The following is a 22965-nucleotide window of genomic DNA, read 5'->3' on the forward strand; positions in this document are numbered from 1 at the left end:
TCAAAATAATTCCTTGGTTCAAAATTCCATTCCACCAATGTACAATCTGGGGTAATCCAACTATTATTAAAAGAGTTTTAATAAACAGATTAAAAATGATGTGAGGAGGAGACAAAGAAATAATAAAACATTTTGATCACAAGAATACAGAAGATTAATTTGTATGTTCTGTTTTTTCTGTTTGTACTGTATGTCTTGTAAAATTGAAACCTACAATTCAGTCATTTTAATGAAGGTTTTGAATGATTTTGTTTTAATGGGAACAGTGCTCCAAAGAATTCAGTCTGCTCTATTAGTGTAGTATGCAGACCTTTAAACAATAGGTCTTTCTTTTCCAACTACTGCAAATGCTTAACAAGCACTAAATTGCCTTCTATATTCAATAGCCAAGTAACAAAAGATTGGTTTTCTTTTCCTCTGTTCCAATTGATTCAATGATTCACTTGAGATTTAAAAGCACACATTAATGTTTATCAGTTATTGTGGAATTCTTCTGCCTGGCTTTATATGTGTATAGGTGTGTGAAATGTACTCAGCGGAGTACATTGCAGATCCAAGTGCTGTGGCCTTTTGTAATGGACAGGTGGACAATTTGTCAATAAGCACATTTTCTAAGTGTTGTCCAGGATTTTTTTGATATGGCACCGAGTGTGCCAATAGGGACCATTGGAACTATTATTATCAGCCCAAATCAATTCCCTAAACTTCGGAGGCCTCTTTATTGAACGTTCACTACCACCATTCACCACTACACTGCATTGGTCAGTCTCTTCTCTTCTTCCTTCCTCAAGCTGAGCTCAGCACTTGGTGACTAAATGGCATGCATTGAAAGGATCTGATTATGTTGAGGCCACAGAAGAAATAATTGAAGGAGATAAAGCCCTTTTCATCTTTTCAAAGGGTTGCCACAAAGAATAACTAAAGGAAGCAGGTTCAGGCTGTCATCAGAAGAAATTTCCTGACCTATCAGCTGCTGGAACAAGCAGCCACATGAAGTGCTGAGCTCTTTGTTGGAGCTCTTCTTAGAGAGGTTGCCAGGAGGCTCCAATGGATCCTATACAATGCTACGTACTATTGATCAGTTACAGACTGTCACCTTCCACGTATGTATACTAGGAAAAGTTTTTGGGGCCCCCCACAAGCACCCTCTAGAACAGACATGTCAAACTCGCAACATCACATGACGCCGCGCAACATATTGGAGCTTTTTCCCTATTGCCGGCAATAAGGGTGGGCACGGTTTCCTTGTGACGCGTCTGGCCCGCAGGCCAGCAGTTTGACGCCCCTGCTCTAGAACTTTTAAAGTGCCATTTAAGTCTATTTTTCCATTGCTGTCCATACAACTGGATCCAACATGCACTATCTCTGGCAAATTAGCCCACCAGATTGGCTGTTAGAGAATTATGGACAGCATAGAAATAACAGGTCATGGGAGGTGACTGACTGTGAAAAGCTGATCTAAATTTAGATAATGCAAATGCAGAAAACTGCTAGGAAAAGATGTGATTAGCAAGTGTGTCTGTCTGCTTTGAGTTGGTGCATTTGGATTACTGGTTTCAGCCCCCTGGGGATTAATTCTGATGGCAGAAGGCAGAAACAGTGCTTACTTTGGAAATGGACATGTGTCCATTGGAACCAACTCATGCTTGTTTTTGTTTGTTTATACCCCTCACAGCATTTGGAACCAGGATTCTCAGAAATGAATTTATATCGTTTTCTTCCAACAGCGTTTTTCATTTCAATGGCAGCATTGAAAGGAGGGGAAAAAACTAGATACACTGACTGACATTGTATTGAGACTGGTATTACAAGATCTGTTATACAAACAATGAAAACAGAATAAGTCCCAGCACAGAGCTGCTCCATTGGAACGACAGGGCCAAATTCGCATTATCTTTCAACATACAGGCCACTCTCGACCAGGATCCATTGTTTGGCAGTGGCGGGATTCCGGCAATTTTGCACATCAGATTATACACATCAACTGATCTGATTGGTGCAGCTCTGAAGTTAGACTTGAAGTCTGAAACAATACAAAGAGGCATTTCAGACCAGCAGTCCTCACCAGAATGCTTTAAGCACATCTGTTGTTTAAAAAAAGTGAACATGTTGCCTGTCATGCACTGCGTCTCCAGGGGGTGTATAAAATTAAGAATGCATTGGATAATGTATGACACAGAGCAAGCTAAGAACCCATCAAATAAAATAATAAAATACATCAATAATAATATCACAGTGGTTATACATAATTCAGGAGTTCCATCATTAACTTTTAGTGCCAAAGTTAATAAGCATCTTTTCAGCATGTATGTAGGCCATCACTGTACCTGGTTTAATTTGGGGGATGGGCAGGGGAGGTTTTCCAACGGGTGAATGGTACAACAGAAAAAAAATCATGACTCATTAAGGCCAAGAGAATAGCCAAAGGACAACATAACAAGAGGCTGGCGAGGAATGTTATCTGTAGCATAATGCAGCTTATCTATCCTGGGAATAATGGCACTTTAAAATGTATGGTCAGTATAGAAATGTATAGTCAATATAGAAATGTATAATAAATATAGAAATGTGCATTAAAATAACTCAATTTTGAACCTCTCCCATTAGCAAATCAGCAGCAGAGAATGTCTTTCCCCAGACTTGGTTAAGTTAAGAACAATTGTACTCGAGTTTTATGGTGAAAATGAATTTATGAAGATGATTAGCCTTAAATACTCTAGAAATCAGTGTTGTCTGGGTTGATGTCAGGTTAAATAATTTAAATTTCAAATTTTGAAACTATATGCTTTCCTGTTCTACCAACAGGACCCAGATTGTTGGGGGCAATAAGCTGACTTTGTAATAATGCCGCTGGGGGGGGGGGGCGAAAGCCCTAATAAGCAGGCATATACATAGAATGAAGGCTATTGCTAAGCACATTTGATTTGTGCTTAGATTGAGTCTTCGGAGAAGGGCGGGATATAAATGGGATTTAAAAATAATAAAAAAACACTATAGCAAGTCATATATGCATTAATGAAAAAGAGACTTTTTTAATTATCACCTGTTAATGGATTGTAACTGCTGAAACAAATTTTAATGACATGGCTGGCCATCATTTTGGCAAAGCAAGGAGAATGTTACCTGGGAATGAGTCATAAAAGCTGGAAATGGATAAATTCTGAAACCATATTGTTTACTTTTCTGGAAAATCCAAATCTACAGTGGCGTAGCGTGGGGGGTGCAGGGGGGGCCGGCCGCACCGGGCGCAACATCTGGGGGGGCGCGCTCGACGGCGCCGGGATCCGGCAGGGCGGAGGCACCGGAGCCCCAGCCGGGAAGGGCCTGACACCCCACGGCGCGCCACACACACACACACAAACACACAACCACACAGCGTGACTCCTCCTTCGGGCCGCTCCACCTTCGCTCCGGCGCTGGACGGAAGCGGAAGCCTTCTCTCCCTCCTCCCCCCCGCATAGGAGAAGGCGGCTCCTGAGCGTGCACAGAGCATGGCCCTCCTGCAAGCCCGGGGCTCCGCTGCGGAGGCTCTCCCAAGGCCCTCCCGGGGTTGCCAAAGGCGGGGGGGGCGCGGCGGGGCTTGAAAGAGGGTGGATTTCCCACGGGGGGAAGATCGCTGCAGCGTCTCTCCGGGGGTCCCTGCTCTGGAACGAAAGCTGCGTCGGCAGGTTGCCAATCCAACCGTGCATGCAGACTTTGGGGGCGAGAGGACGTGGTCGGGTGCGTGTGTTTGTGTGTGTGTGTGTTTGTGGGCGCGCCCGTGCTGTCTCTGTTCTGCAAAAGGCGCTTTTTAAAAAATAAAAAATAAAAATAAAAATAAATCCTGTCCTGCTGGAATGCAGAAAAGCAGCCCTCGCCCCCCCCCCCCCATTAAAAGCTTGAACTCTTCTTCTGCCTTCAATCTCAGTTTCTGGAGCGCGAACCGGATTGATAGTACCTCACTCGGAAACTCAGTTAAAGTTCCCAACTTTCTCCCTTCTGTCTGCTCCTAAGTCTTCGGCACCCAGCCTGGTCCGCTGACTTTGAATGACTGAAACTTTTGCTGGCAGGATGCTAAACCAACAGGTAAAGCTCAATTCCCTTACGTCAGACTGACTGGCAGTCAGGTAACAACTGCAGCCGCCGCACCTGCGGCTGCTTGCTGCTGCTCCTCCTCCTCCTCCTCCTCCTGCTGTATTGACTCTCTGCGGCCACTCGGTTCCCCCTGCAGGAGGCGAAACACGTCGCCAGCAGTGAGAGTTTCCAGCCAGGCCGGCGAATCTTTGGGGTGAGGTGCCAAAGAGAAGGAAGCGGCTTGGCTTGGATAAGCAGCGTCTGGGCAGAAAATAGGTCGGGCGCCGCAGCAAGTATGAATTCCTGGGGTTCAGCCTAAGCAGGCAAAGCTGCAGGGTGGGTTGGTTGGCTTTTCCGGCTTTGGAATAACCTTGGGAAGCTGAGGCATTGTAAGTTGGAAGTCATTGTTTGTCGCCTAACATGTTGGGTCAACCCCACGCCACATGCTAAGCCATAAACCGTGGTTGGTATCCAGGGTTTAGGACAAGATGGAGAAAACTAGCCAATTGTGGGATCATAAATCTTGATGAAGCCCATCATCGCTCCATGTGATGTATGCACTCAATCTACAAACGTAGTCCAAACCTATTCACATCTGTTGTAAGGTCATTCTCTCGTGGGGTTTATCCTGACGTCCACTAAGAGTGGAACAAACATGCCCCATTAACCATTTTCAACGCCATGTCCTCTCTTTGTCTCATCCTAAATCACTGCTGAGGCACCTTAAAGTTGCCTTGTTTCAGTTTTAAACTAGCATTTTCCCTCTTCTCCAGAGACCCTTTTTTGCCTTGAACCTAACTCAGGGGTAGGCAACCTTGGCTCTTTTATGACTCATGGACTTCAACTCCCAGAATTCCTGAGCTAGTGGAAGAGACTCGAGTGCTAAAATCCACGGGTTAGGGGGCGCAAATTACTTGCCTTGCCCCGGGTGCTGACAACCCACGCTACGCCACTGCAAATCTATCCATCAGTTGTAAGCAACTGTAGTCAGTAAATATACGGAAGAAAGGAAGGGAGGAAAAGCAATATGGTCATCATAATCTTCAGTTGTCCTACCTGGACCATATGCCAAAAAGATTCCTCTCATATCTAGGAATTCATTATCATAGCCATGCCATCCGTTCTGCCAAGCTTCTCGTTTTCCGGTGCCATTATCCCAAAATGGAAGTGATTCTCTGTTCTTCAGAATGAGAAAAAAATTATTTACTATATACTGTAGGCATAGAATGATTAAATCATTGCAGTAAGCAGGTAGTCCTCGACTTACAACAGTTCATTTAGTAACCGTTCAAAGTTACAATGGCACTGAAAAAAGTGACCCATGACCATTTTTCACACTAATGACTGTTGCAGCATCCCCATGGTCATGTGATTTACATTTGGATGCTTGACAACTGGTTCATATTTATGTCAATTGCGTTATCCTGGGATCGTGTGATTCCCCTTTTTACAAACTTTGACAAGCAAAGGCAATGGGGAAGCCAGATTTACTTAACAACCATGTTACTAATTTAACAACTGCAGTGATTCACTTAACAAATGTGGCAAGAAAAGTTGTAAAATGGGGCAAAACTCACTTAACAAATTTCTCACTTAGCAACTTAAAATTTGGGGTCAATTGTGGTCATAAGTTGAGGACTACCTGTAATCCTCAGTGTTACACACCAGGTTTTATATTATTTGTTTGTTTGTTTGTTTGTATCACATTTATTATTTTTACAAATGAGGCAGCAAATATGTCCAACAACCGTTCTCCTTTTTTCTCCACAATAACCTGTAAGGTGGGTTGGGCTGAGAGATAGTGAGTGGCCCAAAGTCACCAAGCTGGCTTTCATGGCTAAGGCAGAACTTGAACTCATGGTCTCTTGCTTTCTAGCTTGATGCCTTAAACACTAGACCACACTGGCTCTCATCTTATGATACAATCTTGATATAACAGGAGGACATAGATAATTTAGAATCCTCGGTGTCAACTTCTACACTGCTTGAAATTGGAGATGATTGCAACTTCATAGGCAACCTGATATATAAAATATTATGGTAAAACAACCTAGAATATGGATCATTGCAGACAGCTAATCTGATCAGGAAAAGCACAAATAAGGAAAAAAATACTTAATAGTTCATATTCTTGGTAACAGAGTATAGTCTTAGTTTGAGTTGTGCCCAGAGATTTATGTTAGCATATTACAGCTGTAACAAATAAACCACATTATGGCTGAGCACAGTGTATGAATGTGCTATGTTGATGAGATCTAGTATAGGTAGCTTTAAAATGAAGGTGCATATTCATAATCAAACTTTCATTTCAGCCATACAGCAGTCAGATAAGAGAGAAACAAGTAAAAATGAGAATATATAAGACAAAAAAGAGAAGAAATTAAAAGGATGCTTATTTATGGCTTACACAATGCCCCAAGTCACATTAAGGTTTCTCTGGTTTTTGTCTAATCCAACCAATTCCTTTTGATGGAATTAAACAAAAACTAAAGACAAGAGAAGTACATACTGCACAGTTCTTAGAATATCTGGTCCAGCTGATCATTATAAAGATCATGCTATAATATGGTATTAAATAATAGCAATCCTTTAAAAATGTGTATCATTCAAAAGAGCAATGAAAAAAGTAGAGAAGGGAGAGCTTGTGGATAGCGGTGCTTAAATAAAGTCTCCAGTATAGGGTTGGTTTAATTTACAAATATTCACGGTGTTATGTATTGGGCTCAATTGTAACACCACGTGGTAAGCTGGAGCTAGCTAACTGCTCTCCAGCAACTCAGACTCCCCATCTCCAGTGCTGCTATTGGCTGCCCCTAGGCAGCAATGGGTTGCTTTAAACCTATTGGCTGCCGCCTAGGGGCCAGGCTATAAATTGCTGCAGGCTGCAGCCCAATTCCCAGTTCAGATCCTGCAAGCAAATAAACATGACCGTTGCTGAACTCACTTGCCTCGTCTCCATTCCTGCACAACGAACTCACTACACAACACTGGCGACAAGGATGGGATCCTGCTTCTCCGAAGGAGCTGAGAGTCACTAGGGAAGAGGCAGCGCATGCCTGGAGGGAAAAGGCATTCCTCGCCTACGGTTGGCTAGCCAGACACGCTAGCGACCATGCACTCAGTGGATCAGTCCCTGGGCATCGGAGAAGCAGGATCAGAAGATGCAGGAACCAGCCAAGAAGACCTGAAGAATGCCTAAGGTTGGAAGGCTGTGAGAGTTCGATATCAAGCATCCAGAGGGATGTCCATCCTACTGGTCCCAGGTAGAAAACTACCTCCGGGCAAATCAGGTTGCAGAAGATGGGCTGAAGGCCGCCACACTGCTATGTGTGTGCGGCCCAGCCACATTCGACCTGGCCGAAAATCTGTTTGCCCCGACGCCGCTGGAGTCAGTCTCCTACGCTGAGCTTAAGAAGAAGCTAGGAGAACATTTCCAGCTGAAGATGTCAGTGATTGCTTGGTGTTACACATTTGAACAGCGAATGCAGCAGCCCGGTGAGACTGCGTCAGAATACATCACGGCCTTGAGGCAGGCCACATGCCTGTGTAAATTTGCGGACATTGAAGAGTGACTGTGAGTCTTCCGGTGGCTGCGCGGCGCCGGAGACAGCCTTCCCGGGCTGCCCGCGGCTCAGCTGTGTGTTTTTTCGCCCGAAACAGCGCCGATCAGCTGTTCGGGCGAATTTGAAGCCCCCTCCTCGGGAGAAGAGGAGGGGGTGAGGCCCCAGGTAGGGGTCGAGTTCTCCGGGGCCGCCTGAGCTTGGAGCTTGGGCGGCTGAAGGATTGAACTCCCCCGAAGCCTGGGTTGCTCCCAGCTGGCTAGCGTCTCTGCTCCGGATTTCTTGGAGCAGAGCCAGGCGTCTGCGACCACCCCTGCCTGAAGAAAGGACTATGGATTAAAGGAGCAGGCAGAGCGGTACAAGAGGAAAAGGTGAAGAGGATTATTTTATTATACTCTCGAGCTTGATGGACTTTTTAAACTTTAAGTGAAAGTGCGTCACAATTGAAAAGTAAAAGATGGCGGCTAAACCTCCCCCTAAAACTCTTCGGAGTGGTGGATCTTCTCCGGTGCAACAATCATCATTACAGGCGTTGCACCCTCCTGATGTACTGACACCGAAGGACTTACGAGATGCTCTGGATAAACATGCCCAGGTACTTCTGGAATCAATTAATCAATCAATTGGTGATAAATTTGCACAGATGGAGGAGAAATTGGAGAAACTGGAGGAGAGAATGGAAGAGAGGATGGAACAGAAGTTCAGTGTGATGAAGGTAGACATTTTGTCTTCAGTGCATAAAGTGGTGGAATGTGTGGAAGATTTGGATGAAAAAGTGGATGATTTGACCCAAAAGAATGCAATATTAGAAGTAAAAGTACGGGAGAATGAAAATTTAAGAGACAAAATGGAAAGGGAGTTAAGCCTTGCCCAATATTACCAGATGCAGTTTGCTGTTAGAATCAGAGATTTAAAAGAGAATATTAAGGAAGATTTAAAGCAGCTGGTTTCTGAGGCTCTCGAAGTGGTATTGAACCAGCCAGCATCTGAAATAAGAGCAGCTATGGATAAAGTGTTCCGTGTGAATTCATGGATTGCCAGACAGAGAAAGTTGCCTAGAGATGTGGTGGTTTACTTTGCAAAAAGAGAAATTAGAGATGAAGTTATACAAGCTGCCTATGATGCTAAAGTTGTGATTGCTGATCAAGAAGTCTTGGTTTTAAAAGAAATCCCTCCAAAGATTTTAAGGAGAAGGAAGGACTTTACATTTCTTGTGCAAGAGCTCAAGCAACGAGATATAAGGTTCAGATGGGAGATTCCAGACGGGCTGATGGTGATGTATGAAGGTAAAAGGTATCGGCTGATTACTGTGAAGCAAGCACGTGATTTCTACAATAATGTTTTAAAAGCAACCCCATTAACACTTCTGGAAGCTGCAAAGGGATCTGGAGAAGGAGAACATCAAGAGGATGAAACAGAGGAAAATGGTGCTGGAGGAGATCAAGCTATAACTTCTTTGGATGATCCTAGAGAGCAAAGGGTAACGCGTGCTGCTTTAAAACGAGCAAAGAAAATAAAAGAACAAGATCAGCAAAAGTCTTCGGAACTTTCACAACGTACTTACAGCCAAGCAGTGGGAGGAGCACGGCCTAAAGAAGATAGTCCTATCAAAGCAGTGCTCCAAGAGCTTTGGGAGGATATGTATGGCATCTAAATTCTTAACCTGGAACGTTAATGGACTAAATTCACCACAGAAGAGGAAGAAAGTTTTTCAATATTTAAAACAATTTAAGATAGATGTTATATGTTTGCAAGAAACGCATATTAGAGTTTTGGATCAAAAGTATTTATCGAACTCGAGGTTGGGTACGCAATTTGTTGCTTCTGCAGAGAACAAGAAAAATGGAGTGGTTGTTTATGTTAAAAGTGCCTTAACAGCAGACTTAATTGAAGCAGATAAGCATGGAAGATATGTTATGATTGAGCTGCTGTTAGAAGGTAAAAAGACGCTTTTAGTTGGATTATATTTATTTATTTATTTATTGATGGGATTTATATCCCGCCCTATCTCCTGAAGGACTCAGGGCGGCTCACAATAAAACATATAATAAGTACATAAATCAAGATAAAATGAAATTGAGAACATCAGTGCAATAAAAAATTAGAGAATTTAAAAATTAATTAAAAATACTAAATATAAATTAATTAAAATGCCTGTCAGTCTAGGTCAGCTTGGTGGAACAGGTGTGTTTTGAGGCCGCGGCGAAAGGATTGGAGGTTTTGGGCTATCCGAAGCTCAGGGGGGAGCTGATTCCATAGGGTTGGTGCTCCCACAGAGAAGGCCCTCCCCCTGGGGGTCGCCAGCCGACATTGCCTAGCTGACGGTACCCTGAGGAGGCCTTCTCTGTGTGAGCGTACTGGACGATGGGAATTTGTTCCCGGCAGCAGATGGTCCTGCAAGTATCCCGGACCTAAGCCATGTAGGGCTTTAAAGGTAAGTACCAGCACCTTAAATCTCACCCGGAGGGCAACTGGTAGCCAATGCAGCTCACGCAGGAGGGGTGTAATATGGGAGTATCGGGAAGCTCCCATCACAACCCATGCAGCTGCATTCTGCACCAGCTGAAGCCTCCGGGTGGTCTTCAAGGGCAGCCCCATGTAGAGAGCATTACAGTAATCAATACGGGAGGTAACGAGTGCGTGGGTGACTGTACGTAGGGCATCTCGGTCCAAAAAGGGGCGCAATTGGTATATAAGACGAATCTGGGCAAATGCCCCCCTAGCCACGGTTCCAATGTGAAAGGAACTGTTAAAGGAACTGTTTCAGACAACCCAGAGGGGGGGAAAGGTGCCACCGTCTTGGAGAACAGCTTTTATTTCTTTGATTCCGAAGGAAGACCAGGATGCTACTCAAGTTAAAAATTACAGACCGATATCGCTTTTAAATACAGATTATAAGATATTTGCTAAGGTTTTGGCTAATAGACTGATGAGGGTTCTGCAACAGGTGATTCATGGGGATCAAACGGGGTTTATTAGTGGTAGGCAAATGAAAAATAATGTGAGGCATATAGTTGATGTGTTAGAGTTTTTGGAAAGGAACAACCAGATCACTGCGGTGCTAATTTTTTTAGATGCTGAAAAAGCTTTTGATCAATTGAATTGGAAATTTTTGTTGAAAGTTTTAGACAAAATGGATTTTGGGGAAAATTTTTTACAACCGATTAGGGCATTATATCAAAAACAAACTGCCCGAATTATAGTTAATAATAGCTTGACAGAAGCATGTAATATTGAGAAGGGCACAAGGCAAGGGTGTCCGTTATCGCCCTTGTTATTTGTGTTAACATTAGAGATATTATTGGTTAAAATTCGGAATTCGGAAAAAATTAAGGGGATACAAATTGGAGATCAGGATTACAGATTGAGAGCATTCGCAGACGATCTGGTTGTTACAGTGACCCAGCCAGAGAACTCTGTTGTGGACCTGATGGAGATAATAACACAATATGGGAAGGTTTCTGGATTTAAAGTTAATACACAGAAAACCAAAATTTTGGCCAGAAATATGACAGTTTCGCAAAAGGCTCTCTTAGAAGGATTAACTGGATTTGAGATTGTTAAAAGGGTTAAATATTTGGGGGTGATTTTGTCGCCCTCTAATACAAAGCTATATAAAAATAATTATGAAAAACTATGGGGGAAAATTCAAAAAGATTGGATTGAGTTTATCCAGAACAAGTATAGGGTTAAGAAGTTTTATGTAGCATTTGAATAAGTCTTCTTTCGTTTTTTTTCTTTTCTTATTTTAGTTTCTTTTTATACATATTCAATATTACTAAGGCTTGTTTTATCCTATATAAGCTAGAGAGTGATGGATTTTAGAGTTTATAGTTGTTAGTATATGATTGTTTATGATTGCTTTTTATATATATACCTTGTATTTAGCTCTGGGAAGTCGGGGGGGAGGGGGGAGGGGGGGAGGTAGGGGGGGGAGGAGGGAGGGGGAAGGGGGGATTTTTAAAGGAAAATTGTATCTTAAAACTTTTCAATAAAAAAAAAAAGAGTGACTGTGAAACCGGCTCGTCCGCGGCCTACAAAACCGAACGCTGTAGCAAAGACTTTTTGCTAGACCGAATTTAACCTTCACTGAAGCCCAGGACAAAGTCATGGCAGATGAAGCCGCTGGGGGTGCAGTCCAAACAGTCTAGCCCTCCAAAATGACGAAACATGAAGAAACAGTCCACCACGAGGATGCCAAATGCTCAGAGGAATCATCAGAAGAAGAAGATTCCGAAGTCAACAAGCTACACAAGCAGCCCGACGCACAGCACTGCAGCAGCAAGCAACAAGTGACTCCTTACAAAGCAGTTCTCTTACCTAGATGTAAAGGTTGTGGCGGCAGCCACCAATGCACTGTTTGCAGATTCTGGTCAGCCACGTGCAGGGCCTGCGGAAAAACCGGCCACATTGCAGCAGTTTGCAGAGCTCGCCAGAGGGACTGGCCACTGAAACACCAGTTGAAAGATCTGACCAGGAGAGGTACCAGGGCCCAGGGACCATTTAGTGTAGGGTTTTGTAAAAGCCGCAGAAGTGTATGCTGCACCAGGGCCCGACGCCCCCTCAAACCAAAATTTAAACTTCAGGTGGAGCTACAAGGCGTCCCCTGTAAAATGGAGTTGGACACAGGCTCAGCTGTCTCCATTATTTCCCTGGACACATTTAATCTCATGTGCAGTCGCAGTAGAAAATGGGCCAAGCTAAGGCCCTCTGACATAAGTTTAACTGATTTTCAAAAAGCTAAAGTCAAAGTTAAAGGGGAAGCCACCTTGGCTGTAAAATTTAAAGGGTTTTATGGGCACCTGAATGTCATAGTAGTAGAGGGGCTAGAGAATGAGTCTAATAGGACTCGATTGGTTTGATGCTTTAGGCATTCAAGTAACCGGTATCAACCAGACACAAGCTGCAAATCTAACGTCAGTCTGTGAGGACTTTGCAGACATATTTGATTCAGCCCTAGGAACATACACATGCCCGCCTATTTCATTCAAGCTAGATCCCAGCATGGTCCCCATTAGGGTTAAGCCTCGAAGGGTCCCCTTTGCCCTCAAACATAAAATTGACACAGAAATAGACAAGCTTGTAGAACAAGGCGTTTTACAACCAGTTGATGGTGGAGAGTGGGAAACTCCTATAGTCACACCACTCAAGGCCAATGGAGAAATTAGAATATGTGCAGACTATAAATGTACTATTAACAAAGCCCTTAAGCAACACGCATACCCTGTCCCAGTGGTGAACCACATTTTAGCTTCTTTGCAAAGGGGCACTATTTTTGCAAAGTTAGATTTGGCACAGGCCTATCAGCAATTGCCGGTCAATGAGGCCACAGCCGCAGCTCAGATGATCGTGACTCACAGGGGGACTTTCAAAGTGAAGCGTTTACAATTTGGGGTTAGTGTTGCTTCAGGCATTTTCCAGGGAATCATGGAACGCACACTTAAAGGCATTCAGGGTGTTTGCCCTTATTTTGATGATGTACTAATTGCTGGAGAATCTACAGAGGTATTAGCCAGCAGGCTCAGAGCTGTCCTACAAAGGCTGCATGAAGCAGGCCTCAAATTAAAAAAGAGTAAATGTAATATTGGGGTTTCTTCAACTGAATTTCTGGGATTTCGAATTGATGCTAACGGTATTCACCCTGCTGAATCCAAAGTGAAGGCCATTCAATTGGCTCCTAGTCCTAAATCCAAAGAAGAGCTACAAGCATTTTTGGGCCTCCTCAGTTTCTACCATGCATTTCTGCCTAACAAGGCCGCATTGGCAGAGCCTCTTCACAGGCTCTTAGATAAAAAAAACTCCATGGAAATGGACCAGCATTCACGAGAAAAGTTTCCAGGACCTAAAAGCGCTATTGTCAGTTAAATCTACTGTAACTCATTTTAGGGAGTCCAAACCAGTCTGCTTAGCATGTGATGGATCTCCTTATGGGGTGGGGGCAGTCTTGAGTCATTTAGAAAAGAATGGAATAAAAGTCCCTATTGCATTTTATTCAAGGACACTGTCCCCTTCTGAGCGTAACTACGCTCAAATTGACAAAGAGGCCTTAGCCATTGTAGCAGGAATTTAAAAATTCCATGACTATTTATATGGCAGGGACTTCAGGGTCTTCACAGACCACAAATCACTGCTAGGACTCTTCACAATAGACAAACAAACTCTCCACATACTTTCCCCAAGAATGCTGAGATGGTCTATTTTCCTGTCTGCATACACATTTAAGCTGGTTCACAAACCTGGCAAAGAAATGGGCCATGCTAGGACCATCCATGTGGCCTGAGCAGACTCCCACTGCCACTAACAGAATCAGACCCGGCCCCTGCGGCCAGAATTCTGTCCATTCAGGACCTGCCAGAATTACCCCTCCACGCTGGGGACATAGCTGCAGAAACAGCTAGTGATAAAACACTTAGTAGTGTACTTTCGTGGGTACACACGGGGTGGTTAGATAAAAGCCCAGGCTCTGAGTTCCAGAGTTACTTTGTTAGAAGACACGAGCTATCAGCTCATAAGGGGTGCATCCTATGGGGGAACAGAGTCATAATTCCCTCATCACTGAGAAATAAAGTTTTACAGTCACTACATGAAGGCCATCCAGGCATTGTCAGAATGAAAGCTTTAGCAAGAAGCTACCTTTGGTGGCCAGGCCTAGACAAGGACATTGAGGCAGAGGTACATGAATGTTATACATTCCAGCAATCAAGGCCTGAAATGCCACACGCTCCCGTTCACAGGTGGGAGGAGATGCACACTCCCTGGTCTAGAATTCACATAGACTACACTGGGCCCTTTCAGGGGCAGCTCTTCCTCATAGTAGTAGACAGCCACTCCAAATGGCTTGAAGTAATCCCAGTTGCAAACATGACTACTGCTAGGACCATCCAGGTGCTGAGAAAACTCTTTGCCACACATGGGTTGCCAGATGTCTTAGTTTCAGACAATGGGGCCCAATTCACTGCTGCTGAATTTCAGGCCTTCCTAAGAGCAAATCTCATCAGACACACAACGTCTGCCCCTTTTCACCCGTCCTCTAATGGTCAAGCCGAACGTATGGTGAGAACCACAAAGGAGTCACTTAAACTCATAGTAACAGGGGACTGGCATCACAGACTGGCAGATTTTTTACTTTGCCAGCATTCTACACCCTGCACTGCTACAGGCAAAAGTCCTGCAGAACTTTGTTGGGGGAGGCGACTGATCATTAAACTGGACAGGTTGCATCCAGATAGAGTGGCAGCAGAAGCCTCTCAACCAAAACCCCCAAGGGGGCTGCAAGTGGGTGATTGGGTATGGGCCAGAAACTATGGACATGGGAATCTGTGGGTTCCTGGTAAAATTACCAAATCATCTGGTCCCCTCTCTTACGAAGTGGGGCTGGAGGGAGGGCGAGTCATCAGACGCCACATTGATCAACTCAGAAAACGAGTTCCAGAATGGCCACTAAGCGAGGACTGCATCATAAGTCCCTCCCAAAGTCCCCAAGCTTGCAGCCAAGCCAGCCCACACATGGACTATCAGGACTCTTCATAAGCAATGAGGACTTGGGTGTAGAGGAGGGGAGTCCAGAAGTGCAACATGGATCCCCTGAGGGAGCAAGCCAACCAGATTTTAACAACCACTGTGCTAACTCTGCTGAACAATCTGACTCTGAGGTAGGCCAACCCGGAGAGGCTAGCCAGAGAGCATCTAATTCCTTTGACTCAAGTGCATCAAGGAACACTGGTCTGCCTGGCCCGATGGGTAAGCTGATAGACCAGAAAGTGACTGGAACCCTGAGATGTTCCACAAGGGCACGCAAGCCTCCTACTTATCTAGCAGATTATGTTGTAAAATAAAGGAACTATAATGTTGTCTGTACTATTGACTTGTTGCTGTACTGAAACAATAATGGAACTATGATGTTGTTAACTGTCTAGTGTGCTGTTAATGGAAGCATATTTATTCTGGTGTTAAAATTGTATAACTTGCCTAACTGTTGCTATGATGTTAAATCTTGTAACTTGTATTGTTTTGCTAATTGTTGCTATGATGTTGTCTGTTCTAAGAGGGGAGGGGCGTTATGTATTGGGCTCAATTGTAACACCACGTGGTAAGCTGGAGCTAGCTAACTGCTCTCCAGCAACTCAGACTCCACTTCTCCAGTGCTGCTATTGGCTGCCCCTAGGCGGCAATGGGTTGCTTTAAACCTATTGGCTGCTGCCTAGGGGCCAGGCTATAAATTGCTGCAGGCTGCAGCCCAATACCCAGTTCAGATCCTGCAAGCAAATAAACATGACCGTCGCTGAACTCACTTGCCTCGTCTCCATTCCTGCACAACGAACTCACTACACAATACCCATTATGTCCCATCTTTCGTTTATATGTGTGCTTTATTTTATTTTTGCATGTTACCCATGTTTATTTTTTTCTTGTGGCTAATAGCTTAAAAATACTACTTTGTTGTTATGTATATGGTCATTAGTAAAGTTTGAAGAGATTACAATATCTCTTTTAGCTGCCTTTTGGATTCCATAATTTAGGTATTCACTCTCTCTTTGGTGTTTCCAGGTCTCCATTTCCCATTTTATCACACTCTATGAATGCACCAGGTTCCTCACTTCACCAACTATTTCTAGGGTGGTGATTGTCAGAAAAGTACTTTTTCTAGTGCAATCACACTATCCCTACTTAGAAACGAATCCTACTGAGTCATTCCCCATGATCTGAACAAAACAAGGTAGCTCCTTAGTCACCTCAGCTGAATAGCTAAATGCCTTTGGTAACACATGGGATCACTATTTATTTGTATGTTCCCAAACATATAGCTTATTTGAACCGCTGGTCTGACAAGGAAAGACACTGTGTTCTGGGGTGGCATTCTTATTATGTACTGTTCTGATAGATTCAGGCTGAACAAAAAACTTTCAGTTTTTTGGCTTTGATAGTATTGTTGAAAGATTTAACTTGTATTATGGCTTGCTGGCTGCAGAGAGTACAAATTAGGTAAAACTTGGCAGGCCATAAGTTAATGCTAGCAAAGATGACAGATGTTATTTCATCATGTACAAACCATGATAGTTAGCTTCCTGGAACTGAATTCAACAAAGCAGCCCAGTAAGGAGGGGACCTCGAACATTTCTATGTGCTTTTGAATTGTGCATTCCCAATGGCAACTCTATGATCAAACATGCATCACCTTGATCTATTCCCTAAAACAATCTGCCAGCTATAAGACAATTCCTAAAGAGGAGTGAGTCTCTAGAAAATTAAGATTTATTCTTGAGTCTGATGTGAAGCTTGAAGATCACATGTCCAAAGCATGTGAATTTATGCTTGCAGATGACCATTTCAATAAAAGAGATTTTCTTTCTTGGTCAAAAAAAGATTAATTGGTTCTTCACAATAAGTTCATTATATTCTTAGAAACATAAAAACTGTTTCCGTATCCTTAATTCAAAGTCTTTCCTCCTATTTTTTTCCACAGTGGCCAACATTCATTCATACAGTAAGCCTACATTAGCATTAGAAAAAGCACTGAAGTTCCTGCCCCTATATAGATTGGCTTTGTTCATGGTTGGGGGGGGGGCTTTCAATGCATCTACCCTGTTTCTGGATTAGCTTTAATTTCAATCTTAATGAGTGACTCTACCAGGAACTCCTCCTCCCATTGCTTTCAAAGCCATTGCAGCTACCATTATTTTAAAATTGTAGCACAAATACAAGCTGAGAAAATTTTAAAAAACACCCAAGATTAATTTATGATATTATTAGATCACCAAACTATAAATTGGAAGTAATCACTGATTGACTGAATTATTAATCAGTGATTTATTTGTTGACATCATGAAACATTCAGCATTGCTGAAAAAGTAGAGGTAATTTCTGCTGTCAATGCTGCTAACATCGAATGTTATTGCTTGACAAGAGATGAAGAAGTAGCCATTTCATATGTTAAACTTGTGTATTGCTTTAAGAGATTGGATTAAGGTTGGGAGGGGGGAAGAGGAGGATTGTTCCTCAAGGCCATTTGAAATTTAAGAAGATAAGAGCTTGGCGGGTTTTCTAAAGGAAGGGAAACTGATTCTTTAAATTAATTGGAGAATATGATTAATGACAAAATTAGAAAGGTGGAGAATTGTGTTTTAATATATTGTGCAAGGGGCAGAGATTTCAGATTCCAGCTTCCTTCGAGCAAGCATTTGCCAGTGAATTAGGCTAATAAAGGACTTTTAAGGTAAACAATGCCTCAGAGTCACTTGAAAAGCCCATATGTCAGAAACTTGACATCAAACTGGAATCTTCCTACTTTTTAAACTAATTAGGGAGTCCCGACCTCCCGTCACTGTCTCTAAGTTTGGGAGGCAGTCTGACAAAGAGTTGGGGAAGATCCCATAATGGAGGAAGAAAAATTGCCTGAAGCCAGCTCCACGGCACCAGCAGCCACCCCAGGGGGGGAAGGGCCAGAGAAGGAGCTGGCAGGGAAAGAGTTTCAGCAATCCTTCCAGCTGGGAGCTAGACACAAACAACCAGGAGAAATGGTCTGGTCGTCAGAGTGGATTAAGCCCAGCAGAAACTCCAAGCGCCTTGGAGCAGCCTTGCCATCCCCAAGGGCTTCAAAGGAAGAGGAGGTGGGACGACAACAAAGAGAATCCTGCACATCATATTCCCCAGTCCGGTGGGTAGCAGCCAGGCCAGCTGAGATTGAATGCTCGGGTGAGTGGAAATATCTGTCTGCAGCCCAAAGCCAATCAGTTGACAATTTAGCAGAAAGGTTTGAAGAACTAGAAGTGAGAAGCACAAAACAGCTCCTGCCAAAAGAGGCCCCCAGCCCCCTTTTCGCAGAGCTAATGGCCCTCCAACCCCTGGAGTTCCCTGTTAGGGCCTCCAGTCCCCCAGAAGAAGAGGAACTAGGGCCCCCTCAGCAGTGGGCAGTGTAGCAGCCCAAACAGGAGGGGCAGCAACCTCTGAGCCTAAATCAGCTGATAGAGGCCTTGCAACAGATTGGGGTGTTGCAGAAGCCTGGACAGCAGCAGCCAATTGGGGGATGACAATCCCATGGAGACTAGTCACCACCCCCGAATGCCAAGCAACCACTGAGGGGCCCGCAAGTGAGGGAGGCACCACAGCCTTTGAGACTAACACAACTGTTAGTAGATCAGCAGCAGAGGGCGCCACCATTCCCTGCAGCCAAAATCCAGAGTAGACAACAGCAACCCCCGGCTGTCCAACAACCATTGAGGGGCCTTTCCCCATTGTGAAAATCATCAACCCGGTCACAGTAAAATTGAAACTACCCCGACTTTTGGGGAAAATTCACCCGGTGTTCCATTGTAGCTTGCTGAAACCTTTTTGAACCTCCAGTTTAAGACCTCCCCCTAAGAAAGCACCTGAACCCCTCATAGTAGCAGGCCAAACCCATTATGAAGTGAAACGTATTCTTGAGTCTAGAATCTTTAAGGGAAAATTGCAGTATCTAGTACAATGGAAGGGATACCCATTGTCTGAAGCCATTTGGGTGAAATCTACTGATGTGAAAGCTGACAGACTTATCAAAAGGTTTTACAAGAAACATCCCAACAAACCAAAAGCCAGTTCCTAACTTGTGTTTTGTTTACATTACAGGATCTGTCCTTTTTGTAAGGGGGGGCGGATGTCAACGCTGCTAACATCGAATGTTATTGCTTGACAAGGGATGAAGAAGTAGCCATTTCATATGTTAAATTTGTTTATTGCTTTAAGAGATTGGATTAAGGTTGGGAGGGGGGAAGAGGAGGATTGTTCCTCAAGGCCATCTGAAATTAAAGAAAATAAGAGCTTGGCGGGTTTTCTAAAGGAAGGGAAACTGATTCTTTAAATTAATTGGAGAATATGATTAATGACAAAATTAGAAAGGTGGAGAATTGTGTTTTAATATATTGTGCAAGGGGGCAGAGATTTCAGATTCCAGCTTCCTTCGAGCAAGCATTTGCCGGTGTATTAGGCTAATAAAGGACTTTTAAGGTAAACAATGCCTCAGAGTCACTTGAAAAGCCCATACGTCGGAAACATGACATCTGCTATCAGTAGAGGCAATGTTTATATGAACCTGGCTGTAGCTAAAATTATGTGTCTTGCATTCACCAGAAGAGACAATTATGTATAATAATATTGAAATTATGCATTATTATTCATAAGTTATGCATTTTTATCATTAGCACAATCAAGACAAATGATCCTTTCACTAAGCATTTTTTAGAAAATGGGATAATATCATGTCTGACCAACATGCACATATTTATTTGATAACAATCAGAATACTTTGACTGAGAAATTCTAGAACATGTCAATACTCTCAAGAACTATTCTGTTTCTTTTCTTTCTGTTATAGCTATCCTTTTCCACTGAACACACAACTTTGAATAGGTATGTACCACTAAAAAGGTAAGGTAATCTCTACTGACCCTAGTCAACTGACCCAATGGGGTCCTAATAAACTTAATAGTGACTTCTATTTGTAGTATATTTTATTTAATATATTTATCAAATTTTTACACTGCCCATAAAAATTATAAATAAAACCATGCAGTCATATAACAGACATAATTTAAAAAATCATTTAAAAACAATAAAACAGAACTTAACAATTGAACAGTTACAAGTTTAAAAAGGCAACCTTTATTGAAAAATATCTTTCAATAGTTACAGCTGAGATTGATCTGGAACTTGAGGTTTATATGTACATCATGACAACCAAATTTGTTTGTTCTCCAGATATTTCTTAACTTCTGATGAATGTTGGTAATTGAAGAAAAAGAGGCAATTATCCATAAGATTAAACAAATGTAGCCCAAATGCTGTTTTTAAACCTCTGGTTCTGATTTAGAGATTTCTCATGAGTTTTACTGCTATCTCAGAAATGTTTTATAGAATAAATGCAGAAATTAAATATCTAAGGTTAGAGAATTGATGAAGAGAAAAATATCTTGTTTCATCTGATACTTATGATTTAGAATGCTATCTCTGACATCATTTTGGCATCAGAACAAACATTTTATAAGAGATTTGCCAAAAATTTTATTATATTTGATAACAGTTTTACCATTCAGCCTGTTCTTATTAACTTTTGCTATACTTGTATTTTTCTACATTGCTACTGATAGTTTTCAAGATATAGTATTTTTATTTCAGTATTATATGGTGACCTGGCAGCAAACACTGATGGCAACAATTTATACCTTTTCTAAGCAACTGTTCTCTTTCCAATAGTTTATTTCACAATAAACGTATTTCTACTGAAAAATATGAAGAGCAGAAGTGTGAGTTATCACTTATTAGAATAAATCATTTCTGTTTCTATCTCATGTAAAGAAACAAAGGATGGAATATACCATGTCTTGGGATGCAAACCCTAGGATGAGCACTAGATGGCAACCATAAGAAAAAGAAGCCTTCTAATTCTTTGCGGCTGCCAACTATCTTCTGAATATTTTGAAGACCAGAGATGGTTAGCGTAAAAGTTTTTCAGGCAACTGAGTGGAGAGTCTATGGAAGGAAGGGAATGTAAAGGGTGCGCTGCCAGCAAATTGGCAGTTGACTCGTCTAACAGTTGGGAGAACTATCTAAAGTTGCCTTGGTGTCTAGGGAACTCAACCTCCTCCTTCAGACTATGTAGCAGCCATTTTATAAGACTGCCCATCCTCTGCTTTCAGAATTCCAAATGTGTGCACGGGAGACCTCTATTGCAATTCTAGAAAAATAAAATGGAAAAAATATAGAAGTAATATATAAAGTTGGATCACACTTGATGTCAGCGTGAATTAATATTTCATATTTCAAATTAACACAGTTCTATAGAAAAAACTTTGGCCACCTAATGAGAAGGAAGGACTCACTGGAGAAGAGCCTAATGCTGGGAAAGATTGAGGGCAATAGAAGAAGGGGACGACAGAGAATGAGGTGGCTGGATGGAGTCACTGAAGCAGTAGGCGTGAGCTTAAATGGACTCCAGAAGATGGTAGAGGACAGGAAGGCCTGGAGGAACGTTGTCCATGGGGTCGCAATGGGTCAGACACGACTTCGCAAATAACAACATAGAAAAAACACTATTTTATTGATAATGGAGACACAGGTCCATTATATAATAGTAAAGGTCTATTAGTGTGTGTGTATCTCTCTGTGTGTACATGTGTGAGAGAAAGGGGGGGAGGGAGAGAGAGAATCATTTTGTATATGCAGTGTTTACCTTTCCAATAAAATACAGCATGATTGGTAGCATTCCAGCTTTTCAGTAAACTTTCCAGATTTAGTAGTAACTTAGTAGTCCAAAGCAAATTGATTTTTAAATTGTTCATAGAAAATCCCAATTGATAAAAATCAGGTTGTAAGAAGCACTTACCTCTACTATGAACCATCTTTCCTCAGCTACCAGTGTCAACGGAGAGACAAATTTTCCTTTTTTATAATAAAATCTATCAGGGATATCCTCTTTCCTATAGACTGTCATATGTGGCACATTTTTCAGTTTGTTATATATCTGCAAAGGAATAAAAGCATGAAATTGCTTTCAGTGTACAGAATTATTCCACACCAATCATACTGAAAATCAAACCACTTGTGAAGACTTTCCTTTAAATATTCCTACTTTGGCTGCTTGCACTCTATTAGGAAAAATTCCCAATAATAAACAGATGAAAAGTGAGAAATTAGAGGGCAGAGTTTGATTTTCTTCTGCTCTTCTTTTTATGGTTTTTATGACATGAAGCCTTCAATAACAGATGCATTAAAACATTTTATGTGGTTAAAAATAATGACAGAAATTTCAAGTTGGAAAGGGGCTGTTTAGTTTTGCTGGAAGTGTTTTGATGCTATATTGACCATACTGGAAATATTCCAATCTCAAAGTTGCCCTGGTTATATTGAGCTGGGAGGCATTTAAAATGATCAGATCAGGATGTTTTAAATACAAACCAGGGGTCTGTACTAAACATGTTTTGCATACAACTATTATTAAGACTGAGTAATTTTAATACTCAGAACAAAAGTAATTCTTGTTTAACAGGAACCTTGCCTTGGGAAAATTGCTGGCTATTCTGAGATATCTTGGAAGATAGAAAGTTTATGGTAGTTAATGCACCAGGCTAAAAAACAGGAGTCAATGAATTCTATTCCCAATGTAGCCATGAAAGTCTGCTGGGTGACTTTGGGCCAGACATTTTCTCTCTCAGCCCAACCCCACCTCACAGGGTTGTTGTGGGGAAAATAAGAGAAAGAAGGTGTGTTGGATATGTTCACTGCTTTGAGCTATTTGTAAAAGTAATAAAGGCGGGATATAAATGAATAAATAATAAATAGAAAACTTGGTGCCATCCTAGGTTTTTGGTAGTCTTAGGCAACT

At 42.3% G+C, this 22965-nt stretch overlaps 1 protein-coding gene across 3 annotated transcripts in view; it reads right to left on the minus strand.

The window, feature by feature from the left end:
- Positions 1-1774: 1774 nt before the first annotated feature.
- The window catches only part of ENPP6 (ectonucleotide pyrophosphatase/phosphodiesterase 6), a 47278-nt gene continuing 26087 nt past the window's right edge, over positions 1775-22965 (minus strand). For all 3 annotated transcript variants that reach the window (XM_083367449.1, XM_083367448.1, XM_083367450.1), the window contains exons 6-8: positions 21967-22104; positions 5110-5233; positions 1775-2023 (exon numbers count right to left, since the gene is read on the minus strand). In XM_083367449.1, coding sequence (XP_083223575.1) covers positions 1818-2023; positions 5110-5233; positions 21967-22104 — 468 coding nt within the window. In that variant the 3' untranslated portion in view covers positions 1775-1817. The remainder of the gene's footprint in view (positions 2024-5109; positions 5234-21966; positions 22105-22965) is intronic.

Source organism: Vipera ursinii (genome assembly GCF_947247035.1).
Source record: "Vipera ursinii genome assembly, chromosome: 7".
NCBI lineage: Eukaryota > Metazoa > Chordata > Lepidosauria > Squamata > Viperidae > Vipera > Vipera ursinii.